The 18,466-nt window shown below is 37.4% G+C and overlaps 2 protein-coding genes across 3 annotated transcripts; one reads left to right on the top strand and one right to left on the bottom strand.

The window, feature by feature from the left end:
* Positions 1–131: 131 nt before the first annotated feature.
* Positions 132–6,324, top strand: LOC139149206 (radial spoke head protein 6 homolog A-like). Of its 2 annotated transcripts, XM_070720777.1 has the most exons (13): positions 132–300; positions 451–742; positions 1,090–1,151; positions 1,543–1,670; positions 2,520–2,618; positions 2,969–3,145; positions 3,463–3,520; positions 3,719–3,832; positions 3,957–4,196; positions 4,569–4,678; positions 4,992–5,133; positions 5,400–5,517; positions 5,636–6,324. In XM_070720777.1, exons 2-13 carry the CDS (start codon positions 483–485, stop codon positions 5,862–5,864), a joined length of 1,737 nt encoding a protein of 578 aa, XP_070576878.1. In that variant the 5' UTR covers positions 132–300; positions 451–482; the 3' UTR covers positions 5,865–6,324. The 2 variants fall into 2 exon arrangements, with proteins under 2 accessions (XP_070576878.1, XP_070576877.1); XM_070720776.1 differs by lacking the exon at positions 132–300 and having other exon boundaries at positions 307–742.
* Positions 6,325–7,304: 980 nt separating this feature from the next.
* LOC139149208 (eukaryotic initiation factor 4A-III) lies at positions 7,305–16,651 on the bottom strand. The gene is made up of 11 exons (XM_070720782.1): positions 16,498–16,651; positions 15,516–15,588; positions 15,174–15,303; positions 11,960–12,092; positions 11,503–11,583; positions 10,936–11,077; positions 9,941–10,079; positions 9,652–9,767; positions 8,988–9,095; positions 8,737–8,864; positions 7,305–8,250 (listed from the first exon to the last, which is right to left on the bottom strand). Exons 1-11 carry the CDS (start codon positions 16,625–16,627, stop codon positions 8,234–8,236), a joined length of 1,197 nt encoding a protein of 398 aa, XP_070576883.1. The 5' UTR covers positions 16,628–16,651; the 3' UTR covers positions 7,305–8,233.
* Positions 16,652–18,466: the final 1,815 nt, after the last annotated feature.

The following is an 18,466-nucleotide window of genomic DNA, read 5'->3' as shown; positions in this document are numbered from 1 at the left end:
GCCTTTATCCCATTATCTTTACGTGGTTACCCCAGTTGAGGACAAGGCATTATAGATTTACAGAAGCCGCGTACTTGTGTGAAGACTCAGAAGTCTGCAACCATTTCGATGAGAAGGCAGAGCTCGAGGATATGCTCGATCGTCGTGAGGTTGTTGTTGTAGTGGTCAGTGCGCCCTCATCGATGTAGGAATTAAATGAGCACAGAAATCGATGACGAAACATTCAAAATGACGTGTAACACAACCAGAGTTCTATTTACCGGACGGCCATCGCATAGCAACTGTACTGCAAGCAAACAGGTAACACTCTCTCATTGACGCTCCTCGTTGCTGCACGTTTATTCTCGATCATTCTAAGTATTTTACACGTAGTATCAACTATCAGTTCAAATTGCACTGTTTAAGATTGTCCAATACCAAGTTCAGTGACATTTCGATCTTATTCGTCAGATTTTTTAACATTGCTTCGAAGACCCGTCAAAATGTCGACGACGGAAGAACAACCAGCAGAGGCAACAGCAACCCCAGCCGAAGAGGCTCCAGTAACAAACGAAGCTGCAGATGAGCCAAAACCAGCAACTCCAAAAGCTGCTACACCACAAGCTGGAACCCCTGCAGGAACGGGAACACCCAGAGGATCTGTAATTTCTCCGCAAAATATGAATCTTGGTCCCAAAGAACAAGAGTTTATGAATGCAAAGGCTTTTCTTCTGACAGCGAGCACCAAAACAAATCTTAACTTGTAAGTATAACAACTTTTTAAAAACATAATCACCAAAAGAAATAATTGATGCATACGGTATTCATATCACGCATCTAGCTGTTTTGATTCCGTACAATGTTCAGAAAACATAAAAACCAAAAAGAACACACATTGTTTTATTGTAAACAGGGGTTACCAAGTAAACTTGTTCTGTGGTAGATACAACATGGTATTTAATTAAAGTGAAGTTTTCCAATAATGCAGTTATTACTATGTGATTCCACAGATAATTTAATGCAAATATTTTAAAGTTACTTTTAAAAGATTATTAATATTTTTTTGTGCGTGAATATACTATAATGCTGTGTTTTTGTTTTTTCCTACAGATATGATCATCTTAGTGTAGTACTCTCAAAAATATTAGATGAAAGACCACAAAATGTTGTTGGTAAGCACAAAGTGAAAATCATTTCCAGTCATGCAAAATCATTGTATTTTAAACCACCAGAGAAAGCAACTATTGATAAAGTATGACATCCATTGTTAAAATCCCTTGAACAAATGTGATCTTTATCATCGTAGTTCTTTTCACTATGATAGCAGTATTTGCATCAAAAACTTACATATTCATTTCAGCCCAACAGAATGATACCACATCTCTATGCAACTTTATCATGTTGAATGACCAGTAAATTTAAAACACTTGAATGACAAATGTCTGTGCATAAATTTTGTTTAAATCCATTTATGCACTGAGAGAAGAAAAGTGACGTATAATTCTTCATTAACATATTTTGGGTCATATTAACAATATGTGTTGCAATTCATTACTTCTTCAGACGTCTTTGAAGACATCAGCAAAGATTGCAAGAGGGACAAATTTGTGTCCAAGGTTGACACCATCCAGGACAAAATTGACCGCTCCAGTGAAGTAGAATTAGCTGAGATCCAGAAACCTTTATTTGAGGTAAGAATCAACAACTGTTTGTGTTTTCCAAATGAAAATTCTATGACACGCCATTTTGAATGTTTATATAATCATAGAGGTGCAGTGAAGGACTCATTTCCATTTAAGTTTGTATGCATTATTTCATAATTATTGAACTTTACGTTTGAGATGAGAATGCAATGAGAACCTCAGTCTACAATTTCTTTGGGCCTCAGAAATATTGATGCCTGATGGAGAAATGTGGTTGTATACTGAGGTTTTTTGTGTAATGTTTGTCTTAGTCTGTCTGAAGGTAGTGTCATTAGTTTTGTCTGAAATTAGTGTTTTATTATGTTATGCCTGTGATACCATTTTGTCTGCAAGTAGTGCTCATGTTTGTCATCTTGTAGTCTATATAGTGTTCTTGATCTAAAAATACTTTCATTCTTTGCATGCTTACAAGCATTTCAAATAACATTTGCATTGCAACCAAAAAATATACACTTAATGTAGGCTTCTAGACTTACTCTCACTCATTTATTAGGCTGGCGATGGAGAAAATCAACGTATTAAGATCACGGATAAATACTCAATATCAGCTTTTCAGTACTTGAAGGTATTTTCAAGCCATACTTGACCTGTGCTATCTCCCTCTGGAATTCATTCAACCACTGATCCATTCTAGCTATATGTAGTTGCATGCTTTCCTCCCAAATCCATGACAGATTTACCATAGACGTGACCGTTTCACGCATGTCTCATCTCACTATGTCAGATGTAACTCATGCTGATCTCTGTGACAACAGATACTCTGTTGGGATGTCAAATAATGATTCAAAACTTCACTCAGTAACTTTAGAAAAAAATCTTTTCTTCTTCCAATCACAGAAAAATACAGAGGAAGGTGCAGAAGTTGAAAATGAAGAAGAAGTCGATACTCCATTACCTAACCTGCCAGAAATTATGTACCATTTTGAACAAGCAGATGTAAGTTAATGACAATACCAGAGTATCCATAGTGATCACAGTATATTCTAATTTTTTAACAGTAAAACAACTGTGCCTTTGCATGTGGCTTCATAACTAATGTGGAAGATTTCTATCAGTTTGAGCTTACACAAGGGCATATTGTCATTTCTAATATCAAGACACAGAATAACTTTCATATAATGTGGCTCTGATAAATGTATATTTGCATTTGTTTTTTTCCCCTTTCTTTTCTCTGAAGAAAAACACAGTCCCTGCATATTGAACATAATAAGAGGTCATCACTGTATCATGATGTCATATATTATTTGATCCCTAAGTATTTACCATTTCTACCGATTTGTCATCAGATTGGAGTAGGCAGAGAGGAAATGATGCGTATATATTTAGCATTGAAGAACCTGGTAGACAACCATCCGCTACAGAATTGCAGGTTCTGGGGTAAAATGCTTGGTACAGAGAAAAGCTACATCATTGCAGAAGTTGAATACAGAGAAGGAGAAGAGGAGGAGGAAGAAGAAGAGGAAGTGAGTTCACTTGTCATGATTTAAAGTGACTTCAAAAATTTAAATCAGTGTTTTGTAAACAGCAGCCAATAATGATTCATACTTCTATCATCATTTTTTAACATCAAACATTGAGCATACTCTCAGTCTGAAGTCTGTGAAAGATACTCAAATGAGACAAGTGATTTTTTTAATTTTCCCCATGACAATTTCATCATGTAATAGTTGAAGAGAACCTCAAATTTCTGCGTTTGATGATAAGTGGCGGTATGTTTTCTAAATACAGAAGTGGCCCTCAAGACTATTTTTGTAAAACACATTTTTGTTTGCTTTTTCAGGAAGCAGAAGCAGAAGAACAAACAGAGAAAGAAGACGAGGAAGCTGGTGAAGAAGGAGGTATGAATACATATTTTTTTTTTTCAAAAATATTGTAAAAATACATTTTTTGAGCCATCGTTTGAAGCTTCTGCCAAACACAATTAGGCATTATAATGTTTAGGTACATATTGAAATGTGGCGGTCAAAGTTGAAACAAACATTCTGTTTTACTATTGCTCCTCTTAACTCTTATCCCCATTTGTTCTGACCTTTCAGAGGAAGCAGAGGAGGATGACACCCCAAAACCAGACTGGAAACCACCACCAGTCATTCCCAGAGAGGAAAACCGCACTGGAGCAAACAAGAAAACATACTTTGTTACAAATGAACGTAAGTTAAAGCTACCCATATTAACATAACATTCTGTAGATATTTTTCACAAGTCCTTAAATTCGTGATAATATTCAGTTTTTTGCCAAAGTTTTCACATCTCTTTTGGGTTTTAATTTGACAGCTGGAAAGATGTGGACAAAGCTGCCCCCTGTTACACCTCAGCAAATTGCAGTCGCCAGACAAATCAAGAAGTTCTTCACTGGAAGATTAGACGCCCCAGTTATCAGCTATCCTCCATTCCCTGGCAATGAAGCAAATTACCTGAGGGCACAGATTGCCCGTATCTCTGCTGGTACACACATCAGTCCCCTCGGATTTTATCAGTTTGATGAGGAGGAAGAGGAAGAAGAAGATGCAGAAGGTAGGTTTTGTTTTTAGAAACAACCCCCCCCCCCCTCCATCTCATTAACAATTCATTAACAGAATAGTAATGGTATATACCTACTGCAACTGACAGCCTGTGAGATATGAAGCTATGGTTTTAGTTTTCCAAATTTTTGCCTAAGCCATATTTGATGGAGACATTTTACCACTTACCTAGTACCATCCGGAAAGTCAAAATAAATATGGACATTGAGGAGTCTGGCATTACAAAAAGGTTAACTACAGGATTCCTATCATGCTGATGTCAAAATAGTTTCTGATTTACTGATGACAGTGTCAGATTGACAGACACACAACACCATTCCATCCATGGCTTCTAACCTTCACATTGCAATTCTGTCTTTCACAGGCCGTGATTCCTTTGTTGAAAACCCAGAATGGGAAGGTATTCCAGTTAGAGATCTTATTGATCCAACATTGTCAAACTGGGTGCACCATGTACAACATATCTTACCACAGGTGAGAAATGAAGTCACTTGAAATTATACCTACCAATGATATCCCTATTTGCATTACAGTACATAGATTGTACGTTACGCTCATTGAGAAGTATCATAAGTAATGAGGGAGATTGCTTCAGGACCCTCTGTTCCATATTGTTACTGTAGACACATCAAAACTTTTTGCAGTGTGTTGAAGGTGTCAACCAAAGTTTCGGAGATAGGTGTTGTGACGGTTGATGTTTCAATACCTATATGATGTATTCACAATTCACATCTCAAATCAACCAATGTTATTTCTCTTACTGAAATATGTTTGTTTTCAAATTCAGGGTCGCTGTACGTGGTACAACCCTGTGCAACAGCAGGAGGATGAATTTGAAGATGAGGATGAAGATGAGGAGAGGGAAGAGCCAGATGAACCAGAACCAGAACAAGGACCACCACTCCTTACACCATTGTCTGAAGATGCAGGTACGACCACACTTGTACCTCATTACAGTAAATACCATCATATCACTGGCAGAGGAATACAGCAACATTTCTGTTGTCCCCTTGTGAATTGTTGTTTTTGCCAAGCAGTATTCTTATGAATTGCCTAAGTAATATGGTATTATTTAGAAGCTTGCCATTCTTAACAAAATGCCAATGAAGGGTTAAAATAATTGGATTAACCCTAGAAGAAAAGTGCTTCCAAGGTTCAGAGTTCACAGCATTTCTTTGTTCTTCTCATATTACAGAAATTGATAATTTGCCACCATGGACAGCAAAACTCTCTTCCAACCTTGTTCCTCAGTATTCAATAGCTGTTCTCCATTCCAACCTGTGGCCTGGTGCACATGCATTTGGAACAGACAAGTAAGTCCAACTACACCTTTTGTGTTCATTGATACTGAAATGTACAAAGTGTGCACAAAGTTTGTATCACTATCATGGTTGGTTACAAGATAGCTAACACTTCATATGGCATTTACAGGAAATTTGAAAACGTATACATTGGCTGGGGACACAAATTCCTGACAGACAACTACAGCCCGCCACCACTACCACCAGCAATGGAAGAATTCCCAAGTGGCCCAGAAATCACTGAAGCTGAAGACCCTACAGTGGAAGAGGAGGCAGCACTGAGAGCCGCACAACAGGAAGCCGCGGAGAACGCAGAAGAAATGGAAGATGTCGATGAGGATGAGGAGGAAGACGATTAAACTTTGAAAAAAATGAAACATTTTATACATAAAACATATAGAGACTCAATCCAACTGAGACCAGACATTTTAACATCGCTGCCTGCATACAACAAATCTTACTTTTGGTCTAGGACCAACTCCTGATGCAGAGGAAATGTGTATATATGGAAACTGGTGACATCTTACTGTATTGTACTACTTAGAAAGTACCTTGCAGTTTCTTGTATATTTTTCTCATCCATTTATTGAGTAATTTAATAAAAAGCTGTGTCAAAGGTAGAACTGTGAAATTCCACACTTCAAATTCATTTGTAAATATTCTGAATACTTGGGCTGATCAAATAAACTGCAATAGTTACTGTTCAACGTTGTATTAAAAGGACTTTTCCGTTTTCCATAGTGACTGTGTTCTTATACTCATGTTTTGTATCAATTACTACTACAACGAAATTGATAATAAAGTTTTACATTTACCCTACACCTTGTTTTTATTTGTGTAACTTACACACAGCGCCCTGTCTTGTATGTTTTTGAAAACATGGGCACTACAAGCATAAACCACAAGTGACTAATGATTTAGCATTTTGGGAATATTAAATCTGCAAAACATAATTTCTTATCCTTGTATTCAGGTTTGTAAACCAGCTGCAACACTGAATACAAATAATACAATAACAGAGAAATACTGAAAGTTACTTTACACAATGTTATGCTGGCATCTATTACTTGTCCACCACTTCCTTGAAACCACAATACTGGCACAATAGAAATAGAAGTAGGCAGAACAGTATAAGCAGGCCAAAAACCGTCATTCTCATATCAGTTGACTACATTCACTGCCCTTTCCTCCCAGAAGGGTCTTCAAAGTCCATATTTCCATTTCAAGAAAATTAGAGGTGAATGTTCACCTACAAACAAATGACTGATAGTGTAACATTTTTGTGTGAAACACTCCTCAATGTTGGACTTGAGGTGTATAAGGCTCCGATTTCCAACACAGAGGGCAGTCTTCACAATTCCATTTTTCACACCAAATCATTCCTGTGATTAATCAGTGTTTTCCTGCAGTGCTCCCATAAAAATTTACAAGCCCAGTTCTTAAGCGAAACCCTGGACAAACATGATGTGTTTTGTCTGCTTGCCCTCAATTGAGTGAGGTCACCAGTGGTAAAGGGCTTTCTCTATTTTTATCAATTTTTTTTTCACTCAGCTACATATTAGGTCATAATTGGAAAACACAGGTCATATATGAAAAGAATCTGATCAAATGCAGGTAACAATCACCAGTCACTATGTATGTTGCTGATGTGCTGGAGATGTAACCATATTCAATGTACGACATCACCAAGTGTGTGTCGTTTTCTGAATGGAACCATGCTGGCTGACTTGCCTTACTACTTGTGTTGGGTTAATTAGGCACAAAATTATAGCCAAAGAAAATATACAACACAAAATACATTTAAACTTTCATCAAACGTATTGTCATGTTTAATTATCCATCAAAATCTTTATCCAAACTGACAAATACATAGAAAACTACTTAGATAAAAAAAAGAAAATTCTGGCTAGATAAAATTACAGGACAAAGTTGTTGATATTCGATACAGCAAATAACATGAATGAATGTCCTGTGTATAGCTCTGCACTAATAGTGTGTTTGCAAAGGGTGTTACAGAAAACTGTCGTTGCATTCATCATAACAAGCACACTGGAAGGGAATAAGGGATTGAAACTGGACACTTACATACAATAAAGTATGAAAATGATTTTTAAATTATCACTATGCAGTATTGTACTTTTTGTCAGGTCAAAAGTGTTGTGTACTATGATTCTTGGACAGTCTGCTTTCTGTTGATTACGCCAAAAGTGAAAATACTGTACAGTTTGAGTCTTTGTAGGCAGCAGAAATTTCTGGTATATATTGGATAATACATTTGCTATCAGTAAGACCCAAATGAACTGGAGGGAAGGGGGAGCAGAGGTTACATCCAAAGCTGTTCAGCCTAACAATAAACAACTGCAATTTGACAATCCCTAGTTTTGTAAAAACTGTTATGAAATTTTACAAGTGTGAATAAAATATGGATCCCTCTATGATAAAGCAATGTAATATGGTAGGTTTTGAAAATGTTACAAAATGCATGATCGTCTAGTTATAGAATTTCTTATACATGAACCTGACAGGTATTTCATTACTTCAGAGAAATTACACTGTTGTAATGTGCACTGAACTTATTATAATAAACTGATTCTCAATGGATGTAGACAGTAACAGAACTGCCCCAGCAGAACAACGAAGAAATCTTGGAAATCTTCCATTGGAGCATGGTGCAAAGCTTTGCTGGTGGTAAGACTGCTTTTATAGTCCAGGGTTGTGGGTGTTCCATTTAGATCAAATCAGCAACTAAAAAAAAAACAAGAAAAGATTTAAGAAAATTCATCCTCTACTCTTTTGCAGTGTCCACCATCTCTTTAGCTTCTTATAAAGTCAAAAGCATTAAAATGGTAATTTGATGAAGTATTCATCTGATGAAGGAGACGGCATGTCTTTGAAAGATGCATGCTATATTACTACACTGTTGATTTCATAGTGCTACCTCTCTTTTAGTTTATCTTGTATTGAAGATAAAAAGGCTAATTTCTGTATTGAAGCATTCAGTTGTTTTCCACAATCATAGTTAATTCAGATGTTTTCAACAACGGCATAAACTGAGAAGATATGATCAGAAGCAGACATGAACAAAGAGTCAATCTGATACAACGGAGCCTTTTGGTAACTGAAACTAAACAGCTTGATCAATGCAATCAACGACAACTCATGCAGCAACAACATCATACTTTCAAGTTGCAATGGCATTTTGAGGTTTAGTATTGTGGCTAGTTTTCTTACCATTCATGGGCATTTCATCAATCTGTGTACTGTAATACTGTTCAATATCTCTCAGGATACGGATGTCATCGCTCTTTACAAAATTGATTGCAACACCTTTACGACCGTACCGTCCAGAACGACCAATTCTAGGATGGAAATGAAGAGGGTTTGTGATGATATTAACAAATACATTTACAACCCTTGTGAAAGTGTGGTATTTTATATCTAAAACAGTATAGTAGAGATACCATTTGGAAAGTCTTACATACCTATGTATGTACAATTCACGATTGTTGGGGAGATCATAGTTAATTACCAATGAGACCTGCTGTACATCAATACCTCTAGCCCACACATCTGTTGTTATCAATACACGACTGTAATGGTAAAAAGAAAATATGTCCATCAATAAATAAATATAATTATTATACATCTACCATCCAGAACAATAGAATTTTGCATGCACTCAAAAAGCCGTACAGAACGCCTGTTCCGTAAAACGTAAGGTTTCCAGGCGCTCCATCCCCTGTGGCTATGTCTGCGCGTTCACTGTTGAACGGTTTCAAGGACATGTCTCGTGCAACTCTGTACGTACAACTTGCAGAAGCGCTTCCGAGATAGCATTCCACAATGGCACGATAAAATTGGAAGAAAAATTGTTGACATTGCACGAAAACAGACGCTACTCAGTCAGGAATGCGAGATGTATAATAAGGTTATCATGAAAATATTGCAAAGAATGCACTCGGACATTGGCACCGAGCATCGCCATCTTCTTAGCATCGGCCGATATTAAAAGCTGCCCTAATATCCTCGTGCATCCTTTGCGGTATTTTCGTAATAACCTCATATTGTAAGGAAATAAGCCAGGAATAAAGAGTTGTCAGTCTAAATATCACTTTTCACATTTGAAGTTCAAGGGTTTCTACTTACCTTGCCCCTGATCTGAATTCTTTCATGATAGCATCCCTTTCTTTCTGTGGCATGTCACCATGCATGGAGGATACTGTGAAATTGGCTTCTCTCATCTTTTCTGTGAGCCAGTCAACCTTTGAACAGGCAGAACATAGATCAGAATTATGATCACAGCATTCATATTTGGTATTCTTTCAATAATCCGCTACTGCTGAAGGGAAAAATACAATCTGTGTGTCACTGCATGCATACTATTTCTTCATTATATGTAAATATACTTTGTCATTTGACCTTTTCTCTGCCTTACCTTTCTCTTTGTATTGCAGAAAATGACTGCCTGTGTGATGGTGAGTGTGTCATAGAGGTCACACAATGTGTCAAACTTCCATTCTTCTCTCTCCACAGCCACAAAGAATTGTTTGATTCCTTCCAGAGTCAATTCATCACTGTGGGTACATAAATAGAAACCACACTGTGTACATTATGGAAAACTTCCTTTGGAATCGTTGCAATCATACCCTGTGGTGATCAATTCTGCATCCATTACGTTACAAACTTTTCATTTCATCCTAAATTGTGTCTGGCAGGCACTGAACTTAAACAACATTATCAAAGAGTTGTTAAGTTAATATCCAGAATGATTTTTATGTTTAATTACAAATTTACAATGTTAAAAAAGCCAAAGTTTGGTTTTCACAGCTTGATAAATTTATTACGTAATGTATATGATTGTATAGGTAGAACTTTTCATTACAGATTAGAGTTTTGTAGATTGTAGTAGCAGTCATTAATTTAGTAAATGTGCTTCTGGTAGGTACAGAAAATAGGACTGTTCACAGTTTACGTCACTGTTCTCTCATTAATATGCAAAAATAAATATTTGTCCGCATTTTTAGATTACGCTTTTGAAAATTACACATACAAGAACGACGAAAATACATCTCAGTGGGTGACTGCTAGTGTAGCAATGAATACTAAAAAACATATTAACGACTCAGACTACAAGCTGCAAAAACAGCTACGCATGCAACATTGATAAAATTTGTCCGCATTTCAAGCTGCGTGTCCAATGTCGCGCGCGTACAGCTATATTTAGTAACAAACCTGTAACCGTGAACAGCGCTATTGTGATAGTTTTCCAGTATCTGATATGTCTTGAAGTTGGCTTAACAATTTTTTTTTACGTCTCTTTCAGCATTTTTTAAGGTTCAAAGCAATATCACTTCTTTGATAACTAAAATTGATAACAATACACATGAAAGCAACTTTGATCCTTTAATCTATAAGCAAAAGGGTATTTACCGTTTGACTAAGATTCGTATGGGATCTGTCATGAATTTGTGGGTCATTTCAAGGATTTCATGCGGCAGTGTGGCACTGAACAGGACTACCTGTGTCGCCGGTGGCAGATAACGATAAACGTCATAGATCTGTTCTTTGAATCCTGTAGACAAAATAGCATGTGCCTGTCAGTAGCCTTGCTTCTTGTCATACACTGATGCATCACAAATATATATACATCTACTAGCAGTAATCACATAAATCTAGAAAAGTACTAGGTAAGAATACAGAAAATAACAATGGATGCATCTGAAAGTGCAAGATTAGAAATATTTATGAATGAGGTTTCCATAATAGGGTTGGGCAACATAAAAATCTATCCAGTTACTACATTCCTTACAATCAAAAATCAATTTGACATGCCAAAAATCACTTTCTTGCAATTCATGGGTGTAAACATAGATGTACAGTAATCTTAAAACCAATATGACATAATGCTCCTCTGAACTTGTAAAAGGGAATAAGATTCCTGAAAAATAATACTACACTGAGGTTTGATGGCCTTTGAGAACAACACCCATGTCCTACCTTTGTTCAACATTTCATCTGCTTCATCCAGGACAAGTAACTTGATGGACCTTGTCCTGAGGTTTCGTCTTCTAATCATGTCTGAAGTTTGTGTTAAAGTCATTTGACATGTGTGTATGTATTAAAGACAATCATTTTCACTTGCAAGAAGTAGATGTGCCCTTTAACTTTTCAGATTTCAGCTCTCTCTGATTCCAATATAGAACATCTAAAATTTCCCAGAGGCCCTATGGGTGTACCAATACATGTGATTAGCAAAATTTTCCAAGAATCAAAGACAAAATTCTCAGTGCACATCAGACTGACTTGCTGTCGAGGACAACTGAGTGGCATATTTCAATCTTAAGGTGTCTGCTTATACATGCATCCTAGAGCGTATGTACACATTCAAACCAACACAGCTAGACTACATTTCTACATTTCTAGACTACATTTGTTGTACATAAACAAAGGATACCAAATACTCGACCGGGAGTCCCTGATACCACATGTTGGCCATAGTCTAATTTACGGATATCTTCTCCAACATTTGTACCACCAATGCAGGCATGGCACTGGACACTCATGTAATCACCCAAAGCTAAAATGACCTGGAAAACAAAAGATTAAATGCAATGTGACCACATGTTACAGCACTACAGCCAGTAATTAAATTGCAATGTTTTTGCACTTATATACATTTGGGGCTTTTGTCCTTTCACTCAGTGACTGGGAATTACCATACAATACATCAGGGTTTTACATGACGCGCATTTCTGCGTCCTTTACGCATAAAACCGGACGCAGGACCCCTCAAAAACTAACCACGCGTCCCTTGGGACGCAGCAATATCTGTTGCTGGTGTACACCTTGCGAAGCTGCTGAACACGTAAAACACATCCCAGTAAACCTTACCGACCCCGTACTTTAATGGAATGCTCCATAGTGCATTGGCCTCCACTGTTTCATAACCATGGTAACCGCGGAAACAAATTCTATTGCTGTAAAAAGTTACTTTCAAAATGTAAACTGATTCTTAATTGGTCGATTCTTGTTTGTGTCGATTAACACATGTTTATGCATCATGGCGGGTCGTGTCAAACAGGCCGATCTGCGAAGGTTTTTCGGCGGCCGCAGCAACCAGCACCATGCAGGTTTGGTCGAGGCCGAAACGGCAGCTACGTCATGCGATACTGATACATCAGGTCCCCCGACCAAGTCAGCAAAATTACGAATATTCAACAGAATTGACTCAATAGATTTACTATAAATGGCTTCGATATTCTGAAGAGCGAAACGTCATGGAATGCGGTGTATGTTTGAAAGCGAATGTTACATGCCCGTTCATGGAAGGTTTTTGTAATTTTCAACATTCAACTCTCACTCGTCATCAGGACTCGAAAAGTCGTCTCACAAGCGTTAAAATCCTAATCATGAGGACCGGCAGTTGCAGGGTAAGAGCACAGTTACGAGTGGACGAGTGGAGTGATACGTAGCGGTAAGAGTAACGAACTCGAGGCGTACGCTGCACAATTACGTATTGTTTACCTGATCGCTAAACGTGACCTTCCATGCGATGTATTCACTGACATCATGCATCTACAGAATCTGAACGGCTTAGACATTGAATATTACAAACGTCCTCAGATAGTTATGGAGTTTGAAGAGTGTATTCAACGTGCGATCGAGAAGTCCCTGATTGATAGCATACATGCAAGTGACGTCATCGGTATAATGTTGGATGAGAACTTGTGTTGTGACATTTCATTCATAAGAAACTTGCAATATATGTTCGATATATTCAGAATGGCGAGGCGAATTTTTCTTTCCTCTGTAACCAGCAAATTACAGATGCCACTGCTGCAGAGATTGAAAACGCCTTGATTGAATTTTGACTAGGAAAGAAATCTGTGACGCAGCCGTGGACAAAATATATGGACTAGGAACAGACGGGGCGGCCGTAATGACCGGCCGTTTGAACGGGTTGGGTGCAAAATTAAAAGCCAGAAATCCCAACCTTGTTCAAGTGCATTGTGTTGCACATTGATTGAATCTTGCTGCTTCCCAAGCAGGCAGAGATATTGAATATTGCAAAGAATATCATAATATAATCCATTCATTGTATAAATACTTCATGACTCTAGTGTGAGATATGACAAACTTAGGGAAATTCAAACTCTGTTGAATGGAAAACAAAACAAATTACTGAGGCTACATCTGTTCGCTGGCTGTCGGTCGAATCAGCTGTCAAGATGGTTTTCATCAGTTTTGAGCCAATTGCCTTGGCACTTGCAAGTGACAAAAAAGGGGGAAAGGCTGATGAGCTGTTGAAATTTATCTCTAATTCATTGTGTCTGCTATTCACTGCCTTATTGATTGATGTTCTTACTGTCATTGGAATTTGAGCCTTACATTTCAGAAAGATTCTGTCACCTCTTATATCAAAAAAAGTGTTCAGTCTACTAGGGACACATATAGAGACTATGACACACTGTCAGAGACGTCTTTAATGATTTGGGTGATGTTCCTGGCAATGGTCAGAAAAACACATACAAAAACATTCAAAATACTGACAATCAGCCACTCAGACAGAGGTTCTGTGATGCAAGAGAAAATTATATCAAACAAACTGCTGCAGAATTTAGATAGCAGATTTCCAGATGATGAGATGAATATTCTGGAGTGTTTTGATGTGATTCTCAACCCACACAGATATCCTGAAAATGTGGCCAACCTACCTGACTATGGGGTCAACCAGCTTGATCAACTGTTGATTCATTATAACAATACACCAGGTATTGATGGTGATAGAGCTAGGGCACACTTCTTGTTTACAAACACTTCACAAGATCTCATAGGGAGGCACTGAATTTTGATATGTATTTCAAGCTGTTGCTAACTGATTTTACAGAGGAGTATCCTGATTTTGCCATTCTTGCTAAAATTGCTCTTGTCATACCAGTGTCCTCTGCCCCATGTGAAAGGGGCTTTTCAGTACAAAATGCCATCAAACAGAGGGCACGAAATAGACTCAATCCTCAAAGGCTTAATAGACTAATGTTCATCAAACTGGTTGGCCCCATCATAGATGATTTTGACTTCATGAACACTGCTACTGTAGGTTATTTGCTGAAGGAGCTGCTGGCAGAGTGTGAACTCAAACCTACTGGACTTGCTAGGTGTATGCCATTTCAGAGTATGAAATTACTTACCTTCTTGTCAATTTGACAAATTTGAATATTTGTTCAAATTTCACGTTGTGAACTTGTCATTAAAGTTATGAGATAATATCATGAATAATGTTCTTTGAATTGATTAATGAGGGCCCTCAGTATGAACTAGAATTTTCATGTAGGAATATTTTAAGAAATATGCAACTATTTGCTGTGTGTTTTAATACTAATTGAACACAGTGAAGACCATGGCATTGATAAACTATAAAACATTTTTGTGAAATAAATTGGGACCCCATATTTTGATGTAGGACTCCCATTTTCTAACACAGGAGTCCCAGGGACTCTCAAAAGTTAAAAGTGATGTAAAACCCTGACATGAATTTTTATTTTAGTAATTTCACTGAACAAGATATAATGCAGATCACCTTTTGAAAAACCAGTGATTTCAAATATCCCACTGACTACCATATCTTTCTAAGTAAAAGGTATAGCACCACATAGTCATCAATTACAAACCTTTTGTATCTGTACTGCCAATTCTCTTGTTGGTGACAGGATGAGGGCTTGTGTTTCTCGTACTTGTGTGTCAAGAATTTGGAGAATTGAAATTGAAAATGTTGCTGTCTTTCCTGTACCTGACTGAGCCCTGTTCAAAAAGGGATTAAAAAGATGATTCAACAAATCAATGTAAGAAGAGAAAAACACTGAGATAACTACAATACAAACTCCACATATTATCTTACACAAATTGCTGTGTTCACTGTTGCAATATCTCACCACAATATGAAGGTTTCATGTGCAATCTCCAAATGTAAAACGCACTGATGTAATAAATGGACAAAAACTTATTGTACTTACTGTGCAATTACATCTCTGCCTTTTACAACAGGTTTGATTGCTCTCTGTTGAATTGCTGATGGTTTTTCAAACCCTACAAATGTGGAACATCAAAGGAACATTCATGAAGGAACATGGACAAATTTGTTGCCCCTTTCCATTTGTGTCAAAATAAACCCCTGTAAAATGATTCCTTGATTGAGTTATTGGTAATATAGACAACTATGAACTGTGAAGTAAAGGGATGAATTGATTTAGGGGAATGTAATATAGCTTCAATCCTAGGAGTAAACAAGCCGTAATTATTGATGAAATTACAGTTCTATACTTTGTTTAACTGTATGGTTAAGTACACTTCAAGTCTTGCTTGTTTGATCTTAGTAAAACTCAAATTGTTATGGCTTTCCCTGTTTATATACATATGAACACACATACAAAACATTAGGAAATCATCTAAATAAATTGGTCATTGACAATGCTGACTAACCTGACGATGTCACAAGTAACAGAATAGAAACATGAATCAAACCTGTAATTTCTACTATTTTGCCTTCAGTAATCGTACACGTTTATTTCACACATTTAAAATTAACGTGCTTTCTGGATAGTATTTTTTCAAATAACCATAGGTGTCTGCTTCTGACAAAATTCTGCCACAGTGACTTCTACAGTCACTTTGTTAGGAGCAACACTGTCACTTTTTTCACAATGAAGTGCGCCACCGTCGCTTCAGTTTACAAACGTCGGCAATGGTACTCGTTCGTACTTCGTCATCGGCTTGCAATGCATGACTACTGTTGTCGTCACGAACCTGCATTTAAAGTATCATTGGCCACATATCTGCATGATTAGTTTTCATCTTGAGTAGAAAAAGTTATGATTTTCACAATCTGTAGTACAATGAACAGCAATAGCCATACCACGCACACACGACGTTCAATTGACGTAGTCAGACACGCAAGATTGCGTGGTTCTAACGAAATAATTGGCGGGTGGTACTCACCGTATGCGTATATACCCCTGAGGAGATCCTCCCTGATCCCCATATTGTCGAATGTAGGGGTAACATCGACCTCCTCGCTGGTCTCAAACTCAATATTGGTCGCTTCAGCAGTCAATACACGCCGCGCCATGTTTAATAGCTTTCCGGAAATACCGTGGAATGATGGGAATACAAAGGGGTGTCCTCGTTCAAGAACAAACTTAAATTTCCGATTGACGCTCTCGATTGGATTCCAAGGCTAGGGCTTGATTTATACACGCCAGCATGACATTGATTTCAATATTCGTTGAAAAAATCTTAAACACTCTTTTAGCCACGATCCATTTTATGGTGTTAACACTTTGAGTGCTGTAATTTTTCCCACCAAAATTTTACTGCCTCATTTTACTAATCTTTTATGAATTTTTCTGAATTTTTTTGATAATTTAAGACCAAATGGACATCATATTTTATTGGCTACATTTTTGTATCAAAATTTTGACAAAAATCTGAGAAAAATTGACAGTGGTATATTGTATAAAGGTGAGAAAAATTGACGCTGGCGCTCAAAGGGTTAATAGCATTTTAGTCATTAATTTTTTTAATTGATATTCAAGGTGTAGTGTACAGACGCTTGGGATACAGTTTAACCTTGGAGTTGAATGGTTTTGTTGTGAGCTATTCATTCGATGTATTTTGCTAATTCCCTTACAGTCAGTGCCATTATTCTTCGGTGGGGCAAGTTGGTAATTACCTACCAATTTAGCTAGGGATATTGCAATATACCAAGGGAACTTCCTAAGCCAAACTCTGTTTTCCTATCTGGAGCGGCAAGATGAGATCTAAACAAACACAGCGGGTAATGAGATTTTACAGCCAGCAATGGTGATCTGATAACTGGGATGAACCATTTTCATGTAGGTTCGTTAAAAGGGGACTGGATTGGGGAATGAAAACTACAAGGAATAAAACACGATCTTAAGAGATCATATCGTGCCTTGTCTTCTTTTGATAAATATTACACATAACTAGGTTTGAAAAAGCTGCATGAAGTAACATCATTACAGAACATGGTATTTTGTACAAAAGTTTGAGATCACCCATGTACATTGATCTTTCAAAAGCCGGTCTTTACTGTGTGGTTCACAGGAGTCTAATTCAAAAGCAATCAGCGACTCATAAAAAGTCAACTTTACAGTCTGTCTTGAAAGCTCCATCGAAATTCGAGACAAGATGACAAAATTGTACAAAGCTACATGAAGTTGAAACTATGATAAATATCGCTCAGAGAATAAATGCACCACAGACGGCACTTCAGCATGTCATCGCCCATCTCATTCTCAGTACCATTGCCAAAAACATCCTGGAAGGCCACAATCAAAAAGTTTGACATGACCTGCACAACTAGTTGCTTAATTTTTTGTGGGTGAAGAAACCTTTGATAGCAGCCAGTAAAATATTGACAAAATACTTTTTTAGAATACTTGTACTGTAAAAAACCAGCCGGCAATCAGAACAGTGTTCAACATACTACACGATGAACTGAGCCACACATACAAAATCACTACCAAAGTTCCGTCTGACCAGCTAAATTACTGAAACATAAAGCGGACAGTGGAGTACATTATGGTTCATCCCGGTATCAGATCACCATTGGTGGCTGTAAAATTTGTTACCTGCTGTGTTTGTTTAGATTTCATCTTGCCGCTCCAGATAGGAAAACAGAGTTTGGCTTAGGAAGTTCCCTTGGTATATTGCAATATCCCTAGCTAAATTGGTAGGTAATTACCAACTTGCCCCACCGAAGAATAATGGCACTAACTGTAACTGTTCTATGATATCATTTCTTGTCTGAATGAAACCAAGGTGTACCAGTTTGGGACACTAATACAGCTCTATTAGATTGCCTCACCATGGTTTCAAAAATGTGTTCGTAGTTGAGCTCTGGTGAGAGCCATCAGACACAATAAATAATAATAATAAATTGAAC

This window comes from Ptychodera flava, chromosome 14 (assembly GCF_041260155.1).
Source record: "Ptychodera flava strain L36383 chromosome 14, AS_Pfla_20210202, whole genome shotgun sequence".
NCBI classification, from domain to species: domain Eukaryota; kingdom Metazoa; phylum Hemichordata; class Enteropneusta; family Ptychoderidae; genus Ptychodera; species Ptychodera flava.
This window is presented reverse-complemented; position numbering and strand designations above follow the sequence as displayed.